This window comes from Indicator indicator, chromosome 7, assembly GCF_027791375.1.
Source record: "Indicator indicator isolate 239-I01 chromosome 7, UM_Iind_1.1, whole genome shotgun sequence".
Lineage (NCBI taxonomy): Eukaryota > Metazoa > Chordata > Aves > Piciformes > Indicatoridae > Indicator > Indicator indicator.
The window spans coordinates 8,884,018-8,905,112 of record NC_072016.1 but is presented as its reverse complement, the minus strand read 5'-3'; the positions used below and the strand labels follow the sequence as shown (position 1 = coordinate 8,905,112).

General features: G+C 42.5%; 1 protein-coding gene across 1 annotated transcript in view; it reads right to left on the bottom strand.

Moving 5' to 3' along the window:
* SORCS1 (sortilin related VPS10 domain containing receptor 1) overlaps positions 1-21,095 on the bottom strand; it is a 297,502-nt gene that overhangs the window by 184,621 nt on the left and 91,786 nt on the right. Inside the window, exon 2 of the mRNA XM_054382572.1 lies at positions 17,698-17,765. Coding sequence (XP_054238547.1) covers positions 17,698-17,765 — 68 coding nt within the window. The remainder of the gene's footprint in view (positions 1-17,697; positions 17,766-21,095) is intronic.

Genomic DNA, 21,095 nt, shown 5'->3' with positions numbered 1-21,095 from the left:
CTACCTTTACTTTTTTGCATTTAGCCATTGCAGAGTCATATTAAAGATATTGCTAATTTTCGAAACAAATAGTTCTGTGAATCCAGTGACTTGACAGGGGCAAGCTTGGGTCTTTCAGCAGGACTGCTGCCAGCTCCTGATCTCAGCAGGTGAGTTTCATCTCCCACTGGTCTCTGCCACAGCTGAACAGCAATTCCACAGCCACATACCAGGCACAGCTGGTGACAAAAATCAGGCCAACCACCTGCATCCGCTACACAGATGCACAGTGCAAGAGAGAGACCATGGCATCCTGCTGCAGTGGGGCAGGAGCTTGGCTTGGTCAGAAGAGTCTAACAGTTACTGTGGTATGCCTTATGATTTTTTCCCTGTTCGTTTCCCAGGGACTGGTGAGTCAAATAAAACATCAGCAAGGACAAGCTCACCTACCTGCACCCATTCAATTTCTCTGGCACAGAACAGCAGCTGCCAATCAGGTGTTAGAAAAGGAGTCCTTTAGCCTCAAATTCTTCCTTAGAATTTACCTCTGCCTTAACACCTCTTTGGACCGTAAGTCTATTCATATAGGAGGACTTGGGGGTGCTGGTGAATGAGGAGCTCAATATGAGCCACCAGTGTGCACTTTCAGCCCAGAAAGCAAATCACATCCTGGAATGCATCAAGAGACGCACAGCCAGCAGGTTGAGGGAGGTGATTCTCCCCCTCTACTCCACTCTGGTGAGACCACACCTGAAGTACTGCATCCAGTTCTGGAGCCCCTATTACAAGAAGAATATGGACATGTCCAGAGAAGGACCACGAGGATGAAAGGAGGAGCTCCTTTCCTATGAGGACAGACTGAAAGAGTTGAGACTTATTCAGACTGGAGAAGAGAAGGCTCTGAGGAGACCTTATTGTGGCCTTCCAGTGTCTTAAGGGGGCCTACAAGAAAGCTGGGGAGGGACCTTTTTAGCATATGAGGTAGTGATAGGACTAGGGGGAATGGGAAAAAAAAAAATAGAAATGGGTAAGATTCAAATTGGACATTAGGAAGAAGTTTTTCTCCATGAGGCTGGTGAGACACTGGAACAGGTTGCCCAGGGAGGTGGTAGAAGCCTCATCCCTGGAGGTTTTCAAGGCCAGGCTGGATGTGGCTCTGAGCAACCTGATCTGGTGTGAGGTGTCCCTGCCCATGGCAGGGGGGTTGGAACTAGATGATCCTTGAGGTCCCTTCTAACCCTGACAATTCTGTGATTCCATATTACTAAGGCAACCAAGTTTGATTCTCTATAGAGACCTCTAAATTCACTAATCTCTGTTATTAACTTTAGCTGCTATTTGTATATTTCAAATCTCCTTTAGGAATCATATGCCAACAGCAGATGGTGTGAACTCCTCCACAAAATCAGGCAGCAAAGGGTGACTCATTGCCTGATGTGCCAGCAACACTTTCTTCCCCACTGCATTGGGCTCACCTGTGTGCTACATCCACCTGACTGCAACAGCTGCAACAGTCCTAATGCAAGGGCTGCTTTCATAGGAGGTACATTACTGGTAGGTGCCCAAAGAACAAGGAAGGAGCAGACTATTCTGTAAATACTAATTGTATTTGTAAGAATTTTTGTACTTCTGGATTGCACTAAACAGACAAAACAAAGCAGAAAACTACATTCTGCCTCTTTGGATAGAAAAAAAAATAGTAAGGGATCTGATCCAAAGCTTACTGAAATGTGTACAAGCCTTTCCACAGACATAATGACAGTTTACAGGAGAGTCTGTATAATTATCATATATAATTACATAAAAGCCTGGTAGAGGTTTAGTGATTGAGAAGACAAACCTTTATGTCATCTGCATTCAGAAGTTCTGAGTTCTTATGCAATGCTGCATAAGAAAACAGAAATGTATTATATAGATTTCAGAGCAAGACTTAAAGCTTCTTGAAACTAACAAAGGGAATGAGAGAAGGAGGGAGGCCAGAGAAGCAGCATTTTAGAAATGAAAAGGAAGACAAACCTATGTGGGAGGACTGGATGACAGTGCCCAGTGGAATATTAAGCCATGTACATGACTGTTAGAGTGTAGGCCAAATATACATGTAAATTAAGGCTCTAAGGTATCTGAGGTGTTGCTGATTCACTCAGCATCCTCTCCCCCTTCCTGGATGGATTTGAGCTCATTAAGTGCAGCTAGAAGACATCAATTCCTACGCAAAATAAAACACGTAACACAATGAATGGAATTAAGCAGCCAGATTTACACCACACATCTTGTGTACCTTTCCTTTGTGCCAGGATGAGATGGGGCCCATTCGTGTTTCCAAATAATAGTCATCCAGATCCCTAAAGTTACTGACACAGGTGTCAATGGTCAACCTTCAAGGAGAGAAGGGGAGTTCCTCCATAAAGGCAAGTGGACACAGTGAGTGTTGGCATCATCCCATTTCTTGGAGCCACTGTTAGTAATGCTAGCAGTAAATACAAGATTTCCTTTTCCCCCAACTTTCTTCTTCATCAGTGAAAAGAGATTTTGCAGCTAGTAGAGACTGACTCATCTGATAAGATGGTGAATATCTAGGCCCCAAGGAAGCTAAGGCTGCCTTTCAGATTTCATTCTCAGAACATTCTCATTCTCAGTGTGCCCAGGCAGCCAGGAAAGCCAATGGCATCCTGGCCTGGATCAGGAATAGTGTAGCCAGCAGGTCAAGGGAGGTTATTTTTCTCCTGTACTCAGCTCTGGTCAAGCCACATCTTGAGTACTGTGTCCAGTTCTGGGCTCCTCAGTTCAAAAGAGATGTTGAGGTACTGGAACGTGTCCAGAGAAGGGCAACGAAGCTGGGGAGGAGTCTGGAACACAAACCCTATGAGGAGAGGCTGAGGGAGCTTGGGGTGTTTAGCCTGGAGAAGAGGAGGCTCAGGGGTGACCTCATTGCTTTCTACAACTACCTGAGGGGAGGTTGTAGCCAGGTGGGGGTTGGTCTCTTCTCCCAGGCAACCAGCAGCAGAACAAGAGGACACAGTCTCAAGCTGTGCCAGGGGAGGTATAGGCTGCATATTAGGAGGATGTTCTTCACAGAGAGAGTGATTGCCCATTGGAATGGGATGCCCAGGGAGGTGGTGGAGTCACCATCACTGGAGATGTTCAAGAGAAGCCTGGATGAGGCACTTAGTGCCATGGTCTAGTTGATTGGCTAGGGCTGGGTGATCGGTTGGACTGGATGATCTTGGAGGTCTCTTCCAACCTGGCTGATCCTATGATTCTGTGATTCTAGGACACAGCTTGCTAATATTTTAATTTTCTCTGAAAAGAAAAACGTTTCTGAGGTGGTAGGAAGAATATGGTCATCCTGAAAGCAATACTGAGGTTAAGATTATCCAGGACCACCATTTTTTTAGCTTTCTATACTTCCATTTTATAGTAAGCAGCATGGTACCAAACTATACAGCACAAGCTGACTAAGGGATCAGAATTCTTCCCTAATGGAGCTTTCCAAAGTTACCCCTTTTACTTTCTCCATCATTAAAAGGATAAGGCAATGCTTAAAGAGCAACCAATAAAACTCAGACACATTCTGTTTTCCATCTGCCATATGGAGCTTGTTGCCCTAAAGGCTACACACAAGTGCAGTTTTATGTCACTTACTTCTTTTCCATTTCCACAGGATACTCTATTCAAGATGGTGAGTGGCAAGTTCAGCTTATAAGATAAAATACACCTGGGTGAATTTGCAATCACACAGTAGGACTTTACATGCATAAAGATGTGTAGAGGAAAGAAACTAGATGACTAAAGACATAGCAAACTTCTCACTTCTCAAGCACTAATTCAGCTCTCACTGCAGTTGACTTTGGCCAACAACCATCTGGTGCTTTTTGGCTGTCGACCATTCTGGATGCTAAAAATTCATATTGGTTCAAAGAATGAATACATACTGAGAAAGAAAAAATAACTCCCACATGAACACATCCTCCAGGGGGTAATAAATACCTCTCTTAAACACTGCTGGTTCTGTTTTATAAAGTCCAAAATAGCCCTTTATACAACTCAAATGGACCTCCCTTATTCATTGATCAGGTCTTACTTCTAATAAAATACTCTAGAGTCCTAACCTCAGACCTTCCCTCAGCTAAATGTGACACACTTGTATTTGGTTTGGAAGACAGTTGCAACAGGCAGCCTCTCTCTCACTGGAATCCATTTCATAAATAATTCTACATCTTCCATTTTCTCCCATACCAAACTAACAAAAAAACCCCAAATTTTTCTCCTTCGTTTTCAGAGCCCTAACCAGCATTCCAGGACATAGTGCACATCAGAGATAATACAGACATGCAAAACTAGCCTATTAGATCCTTTTTACATTTTTTTCCACTTCAGAAATTGTGAAAATTAACAAACCTCATTTGCTCTGAGAGGGTTATCTTCTTTCTCAACCAACTGACTCAGCAGGTTTCTTGTGAAACAAACAGCAACCAAGTGTAAGAGAAGCCAACTGCCAAATCCAGCACTTTGTAGTCACACTAGAGAGGGGCTGGACAATGAATTCTTAGCAATACTGAGCATTGTTTTCTAATGGGACATAAATTAAACAGACTTTATAGCTACACTTACTGTATTTTCAACAACTTTTTCTGTTTACTATGCATTTTGATAATGCTAAAAAAGCTAAGCAGTTATAGCAGCCATCAAAATAATACCTATAATAAGAAGGAAAATCTAACAAGAAGGGTGATGCTGCCATTTCTGGAGCAGTTAAACAGCTTGGGGGAAGTGGTGCAGTTTAATTCTGGTCAGTGAATGAATACCAGTTTCTACAAGCAGAAGACCTGACTCCTCATGCAACCCTTCTAACTTTAAACTTTGCTTCAAAAATCTAGACAGCCTCCACTTCTCTTCAGTACTTGTCATCAAGTACACCTGGACTGAGCAATCTTTTACCCACCTTGCAATTTTAAGCATTTGCTATATGAATGACCTTTTGGGGATGTTTCAGATGTGGCTAATCTTATGTATATTCTTTAATTCAAATCACCATTTCATCTAGTCAAACCTTGTGCTGAACTGGATCATTTAAAATTAATTAACATAAAACAATTCTCTTCACAAAATGGAAATGAGCAAATTTATCTATAAGATGCAACTACATGACAGTAGGAACACTTCCAATGGTTACATTTACTTATACAGAGTTCTGTTCTACCACAAAATCAGGGTGGGCATTTCATGTCAGAGCATTAGGCCATTCAGCTCAGTACCCTGTCTCTGATGATGGTTAACAACAGGTATCTGTGTAAGACCTCAGGAAGCATGAATTAGTATTTCGTCTAAATACTCCTCCAGCCTCCAACAGTTGGGTTTTTGTGACTTTCCAAAGAGCATGCCTGATAGGCATACTTAGACTGTTTCTGGAGCACAGAAACATGCCAAATGCTGCAATGCACAGCTGCATTTTCCATGTCTCTTTCAATTCCGCTCAGAAATCCTGTCCTGGGCACAGAGTTTTGGTGAAAGCTGTACACTGTCACAAAAAACTTTTCATATCAAATCAGTATCTTAAAATAAATATTTTCTAGTTTTAATTTAAAAATTGAACTTCTGGCTCTTCAGCCACTGATCCACTTTTGCCCCTTCACAATGGGAACTACGCTGTCCAGTTCTTTGTCTATTTCAGCTCCTATGCTCTGTTCAATCACGGCTCTTCTCCATGCTGTAAGTAGACAGGATATACCAGTGTAAGTATAACCTTCAGCCCTTGTCCTACTATTATGTATTTCCTCCAGTGAGTTCAGCTTACAATGTGCTCTTGGGTCCAAGAGAGCCAATGGGATCCTGGGATGTATCAAGAAAGCTGTGTCCAGCAGGTCGAGGGAAGTTCTTCTACCTCTCTACTCTGCCCTACTACGACCACACCTGGAATACTGTGTCCAGCTTTGGGCTCCCCAGTTCAAGAGAGACAGAGACCTGCTGGAGAGAATCCAATGGAGAGACATGAGGATGATTAGGGGACTTGAGCATCTCCCCTATAAAGAGAGGCTGAGAGCCTTGGGGCTATTTAGACTTGAGAAGAGAAGACTGAGAGGGGATCTGATCAATGTCTATAAATGTCTGAGGGGTGGGTGTCAAGTGGAGGGGGCCAGGCTCTTTTTGGTGGTTCACAGTGATAAGACAAGGAACAATGGGTTCAAACTTGAACATAGAGGATTTCACCTCAACACAAGGAGAAACTTCTTTACAGTGAGGGTGATGCAGAACTGGTACAGGTTGCCCAGGGGGCTTGTGGAGTCTCCTCTGGAACCTTTCCAAACCCACCTGGATGCATTCCTGTGTGGACTACCCTAAGTGATCCTGCTTTGGCAGGGGGGTTGGACCTGATGATCTCTTGAGGTCCCTTCCAACCTCTGATAGACTGTGATACTAAGTAATCCATTTGCTCACTGTAACTACCTCAGGTCTCTGATTCACTACTCTGCGTGTCTTAAAACTTGGAAATTATACCAGATTTATTAGCAGACAAATGTGAAAAATGCCCTACATCACTGTACCTACAACTAACCTTGCAGACTGTAATTAGAAATCTCTTGCCAGCAGAGGATTCCTTGCAGCTGACTTGCGATACACATGAATTCGCTGATTCTTGATTATGCTCAACCAAATATTTCAGTCTAAGAGCCACAAACTCATACAGCCACAGAACACAAATCTCCCAACCCCAGCCAGTATCCTGTTCTCTGAACTATATCACAGTAAATTCATTCATACTCCTACTCCCTCAGATCACTATCTGGGCTGACTAACTCACAAAGAAACACTAAATAAAAAGTAGAATCCCTGTTCTGGATCCAGAGCCCTCTGCCCCAGTCAAACAAATTACTGTGTTGAGGAAGTCAAGAGATTGAAAATAACTCCTCCAAGCCTCTCCTAAGACTGCATTCAGCATCTCAGCGCTGTTGTGCATCATCTTAATAAACCACTTACGAAAATAAATCAAAGGCTATTAAAACAACCAGTGACATCACATTTGCTGCTTTGAGTAACATCCACATCTTGGATTCACAGTACCTGTGTGCTAAGTAGGTGGTGAACTTTAGAGGAAAAAAAATTAACATATTGACTCCTTTTTCCTTTGGCTTTTTTAACAGAGATAAAGAAGATTGGATTTGTAATGAGCTTTTCTTACACAAGAGTTGGTATTGTGAAAGCTGTTAACATACAAAGGGAGATTACAAAGAATAAGAGCTTTGAAAAGGGAACACTTAGAAGGGAAATTTACTGAGGTCTTTAAGTTTCTTTCTTATTACCTTCCTCGTGACTAGCCTCTGAATTTTATGCTGCCTCATAACAAGAAAGCACATCGTCACTTGAGACATTGGTAGGGAAGAGAAGAGAAATTATACTTCCACAATGCCTGTAGTCAGTGCACACTGCTCACAGCCAAAGGAGGTCAAAGTTTTGCAAGCCACAGATGTGCTTACTGGAAAGAGCCAATTAATTAATAGTTTATAATATATGTAACATATTTTTAACTAGATATTAATGTTAATACGGTAGGTGATCAAAACTCATGTTTCAGGACATAAGCTAATTTATCTAGCAGGGCAAGAAAGACAAATTATCCAAAGGTAGTAAGTTTCTTACTGAGGTAAACACTGGTAATAGCTGGGCACTGCTGGAGGCAGGCTAGAAGAAAAAAAAAAAAATAAAACCAGACCACACCCTGAAGACTAGCAAAAAAAGCTCACTTTGAGTTATAACTGTGCAAAAACTTCACATTCTTATCTAGCCCATAGCATGTCAGGATGTTGCTTCCACTTAGGCAGTGTTTCCATGGAGTAAGGAAGGAAAAAGGCTGTAGTTCTGTATACTTCATCTCCCAGAAAAGACAAGAACAGAGGAGCTTGGAAGTTATAAACACAATTAGGAAAAAAGGTTGCTTCATATCTACATAAATAAATAACTGTCAAGTGAGGCTCATAAAGACTTCATTTTGCTGCTACCTCTAGTGCTTCTCCCAGATAGCAGTTCTTCCCAGAAATGCCACACAGTCCATGGTCCTGAAACACTTTCTGTCTTGATTTTCTTTCATTGAAAAGACAGCTGAGAATTTAAAAGGAATCTCTCACCCTTTTTCAAGGATTAGCAAAACCTAAACTAAAGATGTCATAAGGTGACCCAAACATGACCATCCATCCTGCCTGCAAATATATCCAAGAGTTTTTCAGGGTCCTGTTAGGTATTAGATGAAAATACACCTGAAGTTTGGCTTGGTAAAGCATAATCCAAAACTGTTAAACTTCAGCCATGGATGGAGATTGTAGGCTTATGCAACTGTATTTCTGCTCTAACTCTTTCAGGACTGCTTTTTATCAGCCTGTTTCATCCAAAACTCTCAGCTGTTTTGCTGAAGATGGACAGGTAGCATAAACCCATTACCCATACACGCAATGGTGGAGCAGCTTGCCTAAGCTGTATTCGAGGAAGGCTAGGACTCCTGGCTGTGGTTCTCATTCCACAGCTCTAAACAGAAGATATGTTGCTTCCAACAAGCTAGGACAGAAAGAGGAGACCAAAAAATGCATGGATATCAGCTTCCTAAATGGATACTTGGACCTGAGATAGCCTGGGACAAAGTAAACACACCTGAACTATCAATGAGAATACAGTAACTTGGTAAAGCACGACAGTAACTTACACCTGCCTACAGCTTCCCTTAATCCTCCTGTCTTACAGAAGGGTTATTCAGCACATAGTTCTTCGGCCCCATTTCTTTTTTAGCTTGTTTTTAAAAGGGTTTGTATTCAAATGAAAAAGGACAATGCTGACCCAGTTTTGACTGCAGCCCCTTTTTTCCCCTCAGAGGTTAACTCGTAGATGAGCGCTGTGCAGATTTATAAAGCCCACAGCTTCACAAAAATCTCTCAGGCACTGAAGACCAGCAGTCACAGCCTGCTGGTGAAGATTGACAGCTTTTAACCAGTGACAAGAAACATGTCATCTCCTCAAACTGCCCTGAAGTGTTTGTGTCCCTTTCACCCAGCCAGGTAATCCCTGGCTCCCAGTTAACTCTGAGGGGATGTCCCCTCTACTCCTGTTCTGCCGTTAAGAGAACATGCAACTTTGGAGCATTACCACCATGAAAGAACAAAAAGCTCCACTTTTATCAAAAGTAATCAAATGCTGCTTTCATTCACCAGCAGAGTATAGTGACAGAAAGGTTTTTTTGGTTTGGCTTGGGTTTTTTAACTACTGGACAGTGCAGTCATGTAAGGCAATCACCAACATGCAGCTGCAGGAAACGAGGCTGGAGGCTCTGCTTGGCTTAATCAGAGCTGTTATCTGAACCTCAGTGTTCAGTATGACAAAACAGCACTTACACATCCCATTCACAATGGAATCTACCCCACTGTGATTTCCCCTGCACCCCATTCTGATTTGTCTTTCCAGATAAGAGATTTTAAGCATAGAAGAAAAAAATCTCTCAGGATGCAAGTGTTAAGAATCTATGTTTGGGCTTCCCATCTGTAGAGCAGTTGGAGCTGTTCAATTTTCTCTTCACTATGTGGAAGCCAGGAAGTGGAGCTTCCTCTCACCACAGTAAAGCTGAGACTGTGAGCAATCATCTGACTCCAGGAGCTCAGGCTGAAAGGAAAATCAGTAGTGAATGAGAATATGTGCACCTGTATGCACATGGAGACATGAAATACAGTGGTAAATGTGCATCAGTAGAATGAACAGCACTGTCTTGCTGCCAGCATTTTGCTTGGAGAAAGACCAGATATTGGTCTATGTCTCCTTATGAAGTCATTTAATACACATAACATGTGTCATCTCTGAATTTCTATTACTTTTTGACTCAGCATCTCTCATATATATATACTATCTATCTAGATGGCAAGATCATTGAAAAGAGGTTTTATCTTCACACCCAACTACACAGCACACACTAAAACGCATTCTAGGGAAATTCATGCAACTTCCTTGCAGAAAAAAATTCATTTAGGAGGCAGAGGGAAACAATGGGTGAAATAAATGCTTTTTACCTCCCATTGGTAAAGAAACAGTATTGGTTTAGAGTGCATTATAACTGATGCTTGTAATTGACAGGACACATCTTCACCCACCACTTAATGCATCTCACCAGTGAAATGAATCAGTGCAATAGCAGTGGGAGGCAGCCAGACAGGATAGAAAAGTTCCTGAATCCTCATCCCCCCTCCAAGCTTTCATGAGGGGAAGTCGAGCTGCAAATTAATTATTTGCTCACCAGGAATCAAGACTCCCTCTAGTTGTCTCTGTCATACAAGGACAAACCTTCTCACAGCATTGAGTACAGATAGGCCTTCAACAGCACATCCTAATGACAAGGACAAGGGGCAGAATGAACCTTCCTTGCCCTAATTGCTGCAGCTTCCTGCAAAGCAAAACATTCACTAACAATACTGGTGTGCATACAAGATCTGGAGGCTCACCCAGTGGCCCTGGGCCTTCTTAATGAACAGCTCATGCATTAATGTCCTACTTTCCCCCCCACCCCCCACTAAGCTTCTGCTGTGAGAAAGAAAAGCCGCCTGCTGCTGCTGAGAACTACATTGTGCTCCAAGACACAGAAGCCACTAGCAGGATCACACTCAGAAGCTGACTTTGCTATCTGTATTGAAGACACAAGTTGATTAATCGTGGGCTTTATTTCCTCTTTTCTGATTTTTCCCAATTATTATTTGAATGTCTGTCTGAGTAATACTCAAGGTGCAGAAGCAGAAATATTTGGGACCTTAAAGTTGAGGTCTTAGACTAGTATACCTCACTCAGCTGGAGTAGTTTTTTTGTCTGCTCAAACTCAGTTCCAAATATATTCTTTCCTTCAGCCTGAGGAAGAAAAGGCTCTGGGGAGATGTAATAGCAGCCTCCCAGTACGTGAAAGGGGCCTATAGGAAGGATGGAGAGAGACTGTTTACAAAGGCCTGCAGTGACAGGATGAGGAGCAATGGCTTGAAACTAGAGAAGGGCAGATTGAGATTGGATGCTAGGAACAGGGTCTTTACTATAAGGGTGGTGGAACATTGGAACAGGTTGCCCAGGGAGGTGATTGAGGCCCCTTCCCTGGAGATATTCAGTGTGAGGCTTGATGAGGCCCTGGGCAGCCTGATCTAGTTGGGGATGTCCCTGCTGGCTGTGGGGAGGTCAGACTGAATGAGCTTTGGAGGTCCCTTCCAGACAGGACCCTTCTATGATTCTTGTGATTTGTGGGGAATACATCCCTCTGAGCAAGAGGAGTACAATTTTACCCCACTTTGTAAAAGGAAGAATGGCTGCATAGATATGAAAGGGGCAAAACTAATCTTGAGTACTGTGTTCAGTTTTGGGCTCTCCAGTTTAGGAGGGACAGGGGAGTGTCCAGCGGAGGGCTAGGAGGATGATTAGGGGACTGGAGCACTGCCTTATGAGGAGAGGCTGAGGGACCTAGGGCTTTTTAGTCTGGAGAAGGGAAGACTTAGAGGGCATTTAATAAATGTTTATAAATATCTGAGGGCTGGGGGTCAGGAGGGAGGGGACAGGCTCTGCTCACTTGTTCCCTGTGATAGGACAAGGAGCAATGGATGTAAGCTGCAGCACAGGAGGTTCCACCTCAACACAAGGGGGAACTTCTTTACTGTAAGGGTCACAGAGCACTGGAAGAGGCTCCCCAGAGTGGTTGTGGAGTCTCCTTCTCTGGAGACTTTCAAGGCCCATCTGGATGCATTCCTCTGTGACCTGAGCTAGATTGTATGCTCCTGCTCTGGCAGGGGGATTGGACTCAATGATCTTTTTGGGTCCCTTCCAGCCCCTGACATCCTGCGATTCTGAGAAAAATATCAGAACATAAACTATCTGTTTCTTTCTATTTATGAACTGGTAACTACAGCACTGTTTTTCTTTCCCCTTATATATCAGCTCCAGTCTAGCTTGTCTGCAGTTATTACACAACCAGAACAAACTAGAACCAGAGATAGTTCTGCTGTGTCTTACCAATTCCATTTGCACAAACAGGTACAGTCTAGGAAACAGATATGCAAGTTCATCTTCTGATTTGCAGAACAAGAATGACAAACTGCTTTTAAATACTGTATATCTATAAAGTGGCATGAATATTGTGCATCTCTAATTTACAGTGTATTGGTAATATATGTTGGCATTAATATTCATTGCCTTGATTTACATGTTTTTTCATGCAGAAAATAGATTTGGGTTCTTTTTTTTTATTTACTTGATAACACTCCTCCATTTCATGACTGGCTGCAACAGAGAACACATTTTTAATATGGGTAATACATTTGGATTGTCATTAGCACTGAATTTAATCCACACAGACCAGGCAATGAGAAGCACAGCACTAAATCCTCAACCAAATCTGATCTTTCAAAACATGGGGCTATGATTCTTCAAGTTATGTCAGGGCAGTGATTAAACAAACACACATTATGTCACAAAATACAAGGGTTATACTGGCTCTTATTCTTCTGATGAGGTAAGAATATAGTAAAAAAAAAAAAAGATTTGAGTTTCCTACTAAGCAAGAATCCAAGCATCTGCTGTGGGGGTGTTGTGGGTCATTTCCTAGGAAAGTCTGGTTTTGGGGGTTTTTATCTGGCTATATCCTGCCATCACCATCTTTGCAGGAGCTCTTTTTGATAGCAAGCAAAACATCTCAGGAAAATTTTGGCAACCAACTAGAAGAGTGGACTGTGCTAGAAGTTTTTATTACTGTTAGCCACCAGGGTAAAATGAGCCCTCTTCATGTAAAAAGTTGATAGCTACAGAAACTTCTAGGTCCCTAGGAGTCCTGATGGCTGAAGAAAAGCATCTCATCACATGAAATGAAGGCTGCACTCAGCTCCACACTCAACTCCACACTCAGTCAGTGCATGAAATCCACATTCTAAGCCTGCTTCCAGTGCAAGCAGATCTCCCACTGTGACCAAATCATAAAAAGATACTGCTTCCTGCACAAATAGCTGAGTTCACAATTGCCTTCTTCCCTCCCCCCGCAAGAGCCCCTCCAGCATCTATACCCTGAGCAGTCAGTGCCTCCTGCTTGCAGGAGAAAAAACTTAAAAAAAAAAAATCAAATAAAATTAAAAGACAAGGAGATGTCATTGTTACAATTTTACTAAATGCCCATGGGAGATAATGTAGCAGCATTTATCAAGCTCTGATATTCAGTTAAGAAAAGGGAATTACTCACGCTGAGCAACTGAAGCACCATATTTATAGATAAAAGCATTTCAAATAGTCCTTTTCAAGTTCCCCTTTCTTACAAAACTGCTGGTTAAAATGTGCTTAATGAGACTTTCCTTCCCCTCACTGTGTCAGTTCCTTTCATATGGATTTGCTTCTCCTACCTACTTCAGCTAAAAGATACTGATCTGCTGTTGCAGGGTACACTGTTCTCTAAGCCTCCAGTTATGACCTTATTAATGTGGCTCAGCAGGTAGAAAATAAATGTGGGTTGAGATCTGCAAAACAAAAGCAAGGAACCAGCATACAATGTGAAGAATGATGAATGCATTTACAGACCTCCCTTCAAAGGAAGTAAGCAAAGACTGAGAATCTTTCAAGACTCCTCTTGCAAGAACTCCAGTCTGGAGAAGAAAATCTCCACAAACATGTCAACAATACTGAAGGTGATGTGAGTGGCTACAGCTCTCATTTGTAGAGAGGGCATTCTTACATAGCAAGAAGCCAGGAAATTGCACACAGAAACATAAATATGAGAGGCTTTAGAGCAACTATGGTATTTATAACTACATAGTGGAGGTCAGCTCACAGCCAGGATTTTTCAAACAATAGCATTCACGGGTGAGAATGATGTCTAACAGCGATCACGTGACTAGTAATGCCAGGTTGTATTCAGACATGATCCTCAGCTACATCCACCTCTCTCCCTGAGGCTTCTATCCCTAGAGCAGAAGCAAGAGAAAAGAACACACTCCCATTGTTTCATTACTTCTTTTCCACACATTACTGCAAACCCATCTCCAATAAGTCTTTTCAACAAAACACACCCATGAATAGCAGGGATTACAGGACTACCCAACACACAAACATAAAACAAGGGTACTTAGTCTTTAGTATCAAGCAACCCGGTCTACCTTAGCCCAATAGCTTGTGGCCATGAGCAGGAAGAGGATAACAATGCAATAAGGACAGTCATCAGGTGTCCCACAGAATAAATTAAGGTTATTTCTATACTTAGAAGCAGAGATGTTCTGAGGGTTCTGATTCTTTTCTGGCTTGCATTCCTAATCTCCCTCCTTGAATGAACAGAGTTGGAGAAGGGTGTGCAGTGGTGGTGTTGGAAGGTGAGGATGAGTAAGCTACTGGAGAAGTTAAAACAGTAGTTCCAGTTCAAACACTAAGGCCATGAAAAAGCTAGAAACAGGGCCATGGAGTTCTGAGAACTTCTATCTTCCTCTAACCTCTGTAATATTTATCACCAAGCAATCTTCAAAATATTGCAGATGCCAGTTGGCTAAACCCATTCTAAGCTCTCCAAGAAAAAACACAAGCAAAAAAACCCAAACAAGCAAACAAAACCCACCTGCCAAACAAAAAAACCAACCAACAAGAAAAAAAGCAACACCATTAATGTCCCCTGCTGCACATATTGGAACTTAAAGCTAGATCTGTATGAGGAACAGATATTTTTCAGAGTCCCTAAGATTCCTATATGGTGTATGTGCTAAAGCCTCCCTACTGAAGAAACCAAGAACAGTGAAGCACAAGCTGGAAGTGTTAAACACTCCTAAACTGGGGAGTTCAGGCACAGTGTTCGAGTATCGTTAACTTCAGAAACAACACAGCAACTTATCACTATTTAGAATAAAAATGCTCTCAAACCAAGCAAACTCTACATCCTTCTACTTTCTGGCTAAGAAGCAAAGTTTAATTACTGCTACTTTTACAGCAAGTCCTTTGAAACTACTAATTCCTGACCAAATACAGAGCTTTAAGAAGGCAGAGGTGAATGGCAGCAATCATTGCTTGTCAGTTTCTCAAGCCCCTGAGGGAAGTGTCCTGCTTGCACACCTTTCCACAGCTTATATTTACACAAAGAGAAAAAAAAAAATAGTCCTCCCTCACAGCTGTCTGCAGTTCCTGGGTACAATGGCCACTATTCTGACATTTTTTATTTATTGTAAATGCAAGCTTATCTAACTCCAGTGGTTAAAAACATCTTCTCCTAACTCTTACAGCTTAATCCTCTTTGTGATCCGAAAGATATCCGAAAGAGGAAAGGAAGAGAATAAATCCAATACACTCAGTTAATTGCTCAGTGACAGATAATCTTTTCTCTTCCATTTCCTTCCTCTTCTATAAAAAGAATAACAAAAAGTAAATAAAAAGCCCTTAAATAAAACTGTGGGAAAAGTCTGCTGAGAGGATAACAGTGTAATTAAAGTCAGGCTCAACCTGATGCAAAAATCTTATTTACCATGTACAGAAGCAGCAGCTCACTTGCCATCCAAAGCTCAGTAAGCACAGAGCCTTAGCACTCCAGAACTGCACAGATTCTTCCTGTCTCTTCTCTCTTACTGTATTTCATCCCTTCGTGTCTTGTTGCCAGCAGCCTCTTAACTCATCAGTAGTTTTCGAAGGGTGATCTCCATCCCTTAGTTCTGCAGCCAGCTGTAGTTAAACTGGCTGAAAAATTACAAAGAAATGCCATCCTAGGAGGTAATAGTGTGTTTATAAAGAAGACAGATTCATATCTTGCAGGTGATGGCATAATTGTGTTATAGATGGCTACAGTCCCATCAGTCACAAGACTGCTTAAATCACCAACTACACCTTCAAATGACAGATGTGCTTATAACCAGCCATAGCATAAATGAACTCCTGTCTGGGACATGCTTCTAAACAGCCCCTCATCATTCAGCAAGCTTTTGAGAATGCACTTGGCATAGGAGGCAAGAGTGGTATTTCTTTATCACATATTCAAGGCAGAGAATTCCTCTTCAGTTCTGCACAACTATCTGTATTTCTCCTCTACTCTTCAGAAACAGAACTCTTGACACCAGAAATCAAACAACACATGAGATTATGCTTTCTTCCATTCCCCAGCATCAAACCTAGAGGCATGAAATAAATTAAAGTGCAAGATATGTTTCTCCCTTTCCCTCAATTCTGTTTTTTCTATCCTTTTCATTTAAGCAGGGAGACTTAAATTAACATGTCACTTAAGCAGCCAGGAGGAGCAACAGCTGATAACTTCTGTGTCTGGTGCATTAAAAAATAAGATATGCCCATCTTGTCATTTCTTTCCATCACACTAAGAACACAGGAGCTGTCCCGATACCTTCATAGGGTATTTATTAGTGACCTGAAGGCATGTCTGCATAGTGAGTGTGGCTCTAACAGGAGAACCAGACTCAGGAAAGAGCACAATGTAACCACCCAGGCTTATGTAAAACAACAGGAATGAGGAACAATAATGAAAATAGGATTGTAGAGAAAACAGGATCACTTTTGATCTCAAGCTGTAGCAGCAACATATATGAAAGATCTGATTATACCTCCGCAGCAGGATAAGAAAGAATTTACCCAGCCCCAGAAAATACTAATGCTATTGTGTGCTCCTGCTGCTATTCAGAACAAATACTAGACATGGTGTTTCTTTAGGGTTTTGGGGTTTTGTCTTTGGGTTTTTTTTTTTTTTGTTTATTTCTTGAGGCTAGTTGGTAGAGCACTAGCCTGAGTTCAGAATATAGCCCACAGCAAATCCCTCCTCCGACATTCTCTTACAACTCTGCTGAGTTCCTTGAACAGAAAGGGGTTTTGTTCTACTTCTGACCCAAAATTCTTCCTTGGAAAAGTAAAACCTTTCCTAAAAAAGTTTATCAAAACAAGTGCATCTTAACAAAGCGTTTTAGTGTAAAATGTCCAAAGATTTCTAGTATCAAGACAGTGGTTTGTCCACCTCCATCAACAATGACCTGCATACAAAGCCCCAGACTTCTCACTGAAGTTTCACTGGAGCTACAGGAAAACCTCTCCATCCATTACAGCTCTTGAAAGTAGCACTGGGGACACACCAAGTAAACACCCCTTAGATCCATTTTTCAGAGAACTAAAAATAGGCACCATCAGCTCTCACTGAATCCAAATACCAGCCTTAAGAAATAGACTATGGCCCAGCTCATTTCTTTAGTTCTCAGAGTGCATAGCAGGCTTTCAAAATCATGCAAGTATCAAGGCATGCCCTACAGATCAGTCTAAGAGTCAACATATACAAGTGAAAATCAATTATCTGGTACTAATACTATCAGTTCTGAATAAACACACATTGAACACTCACTTGCAGTATGCCCTTAGTCTTAGCAGCACTGACTTTTCTTAAGGACCATTTGGGTAGTAGACAGCCATGAAATCCTTCATTATAAACAAGGACTTAAGGCTGTTGAGTTCTAAAAAGAAAAAACCCAGGTGGTTGACTTGATTCTGAATAAGATGGGAAAGGGTAAATCAAGTGATAGGACATCCAAGAAGTACATTATCTAGCTTAAACAAGAAAATCAGACTTCAGCCTCTTTGCCCTTGAGTATGAAAGTAGTGAGAGAGACATTTAGCTACAAATCTTCCAGCACATTTGAAAAAAAATCCAATTAAATTCAATAAAATAATTGTATCAGACTCTTCCTATTTAAATAAAGTGGTAATTATTAACTCAATTTATCTCCATACCTCCAAAGAGAGCTCTCAGTGATGCTTCCCAGGTTGTAGTCATACAGCTTTGTCAGAATTAGAATCACCTGAAGGCAAAAGAGGAAATCATGGTTAGTCTCAAACAATTACAATCTCACAGAACTGAAATGACCTCAGGGAAGGTTTAGGATTCCTTTAATAGGTACTTAATATAACTGAATGAATTGTTAAAAGCATTTGCCTAAACTGACATGGGAAGTATTTGCAGAGATGTACATTGAGGCAGTCAGACCTTTCCTTGCTCAGCTCTTCAGCATGGTATCACCAACAGGTTCCTCCCTCAACCCCAGGAGGCAGAGTGCAGTGGGAAGGAGCTGATATGTTACACAATGTTTCAGGATACAAGATGAGATCTGCTGCATGTAGTAGAACTAGTGATTACTTTCTGCTTAGTTTCACACTGAAGCTGCTGATCCTTTTCACAGCTGTGGTGCACAGATAACTCACTGGCCTGTCTCCAGTCAAACTGCAGCAGATGATATAACAAGCAAATGATCACCAGTTTTGGCCTGAAAGACTCAGAGTAGGTATCAGGAAAAAATCTCCATAAGAAAAATAGTTGAACACTGGGACAGGCTACATCTCTAAAACCTCCATCCTTTAAAGACCTGGATAAACAAAGTCATGGCTAACAATAAATAGCTGGTGATGACCTTGCTTTGAGTAAAAGGTTGAACTAGAGACCTCCAAATGTCTCTAACAACCAAAATTTCTATGACTTCAGTGAAAAGTTTTAGATCCAGCCAAAGTGGAAGCGTTTCCTAGTTTAGGAGCTTTATCAGCTTTTTTGATAAACAGCTATTCCCTCCTGCCAAGAAAAAGCCACTTCTAGAATAAAATTATCTTACTACGGGGAGAAAAAAAGAATTTCCAACAAAACACTTCAGCCTATTCTTTGGTTAATGTCTTAGAATAATTTCTGACTTTCAAGAGGACAAGACGAACATTTGGGAGGTGAGCTACCAGACCACTACTATTGCTACTAATTTATTTTGCATTTCTCCCTGGCAAGTCATCATATATCTTATCCTTTTATCTATCCCATTAAACTCACAGTAAATTAAAGAGGTGCAACACTTCTTACCTGACAAAACCCCTGCCTCATCTATATACATCTTATTATTTGGAGCCTCCTAAGAAATGAGGCTCATAGCTCCCTTGATAACATCAGCAACTTCAACCAATGTGTCAGAGAAGCAAAGGACTAGAGAAAATTCAGTCCCTACAAGCCCTGTGCAAGATGGCACCAGCATAGCAGAGGAGTAGCCATATGGCTGCTTGCACCAGAGGAGAGGAACAGAGCTCAGTGCTGCCATTTCCAAAGCCAAACATTTTCATTTTACCTTTCAAACACCAACAGCCATGAACTGGCCACTCTAGGTACTCTCTTTCCAATAAGTTCAGTATGTGAGACAGAGCAGAGAAAGCACAGCAATATGGGAGAGGGCATAAGTGAGACCATAGTTACTGCACTGGAGGAAAGAACAGGGGACAGAACACACATCTGACTGACATTTGTTTCTACCCCACAGCTCTGCGAAATCTCTCAGATCATAGAGAGAGGATGCCCAAAGCACTTCCTATCTGCACAAACAGAAGTCATATGTGGCTGATGGGGGAGACAGGAGAGGCATCTGAAAAAAACAGGGGGTTCCCAGGGCTGACCATCACCAAACATTCTCCAGAAGAAACGTAGCCACCCTTATTATCTGCTCCCATTTTAATCTCCCATCTCCCACTATCCTCACTTACTGCTTTATGTCCAAAATGAGAGCCTCATCCAGCAACCCATAAATAATTGGCTGTAAACACAGGCTACTAAAATGCAAAACCCCTCAGGGAGAAGACCATGCAGGGATGAGACACCCTGAATTTGTATCTCAGTGACACCACACAATGAAGACTGTGGAAGAGCACCTCCATGGAGGTGCCTTATGCCCAAAGCTGCCCCTGGCTGGGTGTGAGACAGGCCATGGCTACAAGGCTCTGCCTCGTTGCCTGGTGGGAGAGCTGCCAGCTGGCTCTGCCCCTTGCCCTGAGATCCGCATGGGGCCTTATTATGGCAGTACAGAGGGCAGCTCTGAAGCTCCCTGATCAGAGACCAGGGGCCTGTCCTAACGTTACCCCCATGAAGTCCTGCCTGACATCCTGGTGTATCCCTGGATCCCAGTTTTTTCAGTGGCTCACTCACATCTTCCCTTGTTAGCCCTGTCCCATGGCCCTGCAGCAGCAAGCCACCCTCAAGCTCCTCCAGGTGCCCTGACCACCAACCCCTAATCCCTCTCCCCCCAACCCCCCAAGTCTTCCAGCAACACCTATCCTCTGACAACTGGGGACTGATTCATGGTGATCCCCCAATCCTCTGAGCCTCATGACCCCCTGAAACACCCCCACAATGTCTCCTGACTTAGTCTGGGGCTCAGAGGACAACATACATCCCCTGCTATGATGGGGGCAGTTCACACAACCACCATGATTCTTCCTGCTCCCCAGGTCACCTCAACATGAATATTCTCCTTCCTCCCCAAAACATACAAGCCCACTGCTGTCCAAGAGATGCTTCCCTCTAGTCTGGAGGGTCCCTCTTTGAAGAGGCAGCCAACAGGCAAAGCACCAGCTGCCTGCTGAGACATCAGAGAGCAGAGCTGCAGCAGGCACATATGCTTCACAAAGGCTTGTGCCAATTAGGGCTTTACAAGTGCTAAATTTCAATCTCCACCCTCCCAGGAATGCTTATTGGTGACAGCAGTGCAGCTGTTTGCCACAGATACAGAACTGTGTCACTGCCATCCCACACAGCATCCTCTGAATGGGTCTATAAATCCTCTACTTAACAAATAAATAAAAATTAGGCAAGGAGGGGGGGGGGGGGGGGGGGTGCTGGGATTGGGAGGAGGAAGAGGAAGGGGAGTGCACACAAAGCCTCTCTGAATAACAACTCTCCCAATGAAAGATAGCAGTGAACTCAATGAGGTTCAGCACCAGCCTCTGTGGAGACCTGCTCGGAGACCTTCACTGCGATGTCGGAGTTGCACATACCCTCAGCTTCAAGCCAACCTCAGATCTGCAAAGCAGCTGGACAGTATCTTTTTCCAGACCTCGTTATCTTCTTTTGGCTCTCTCCTACTCTGCTTGCCAGAGGAACCAGAGATGTAAATGACTAATGAATATTTCCCCTAATTAATATTTTGACATCTGTTAGTTTTAGAAGTAGAACTGAAGAGAATAGGCAAAGAAAACTGGAAGAGTAAATGGGAATAATGATGGGCTTTCCACCCCAGTCTTTGCCACTGGCTGCTAGACTCTTAAGAAGAGGGTACAGGAACCAAGAAACACTTTCCCCACTGATAAAATCCAAGATTTGGACCCAGACTAAT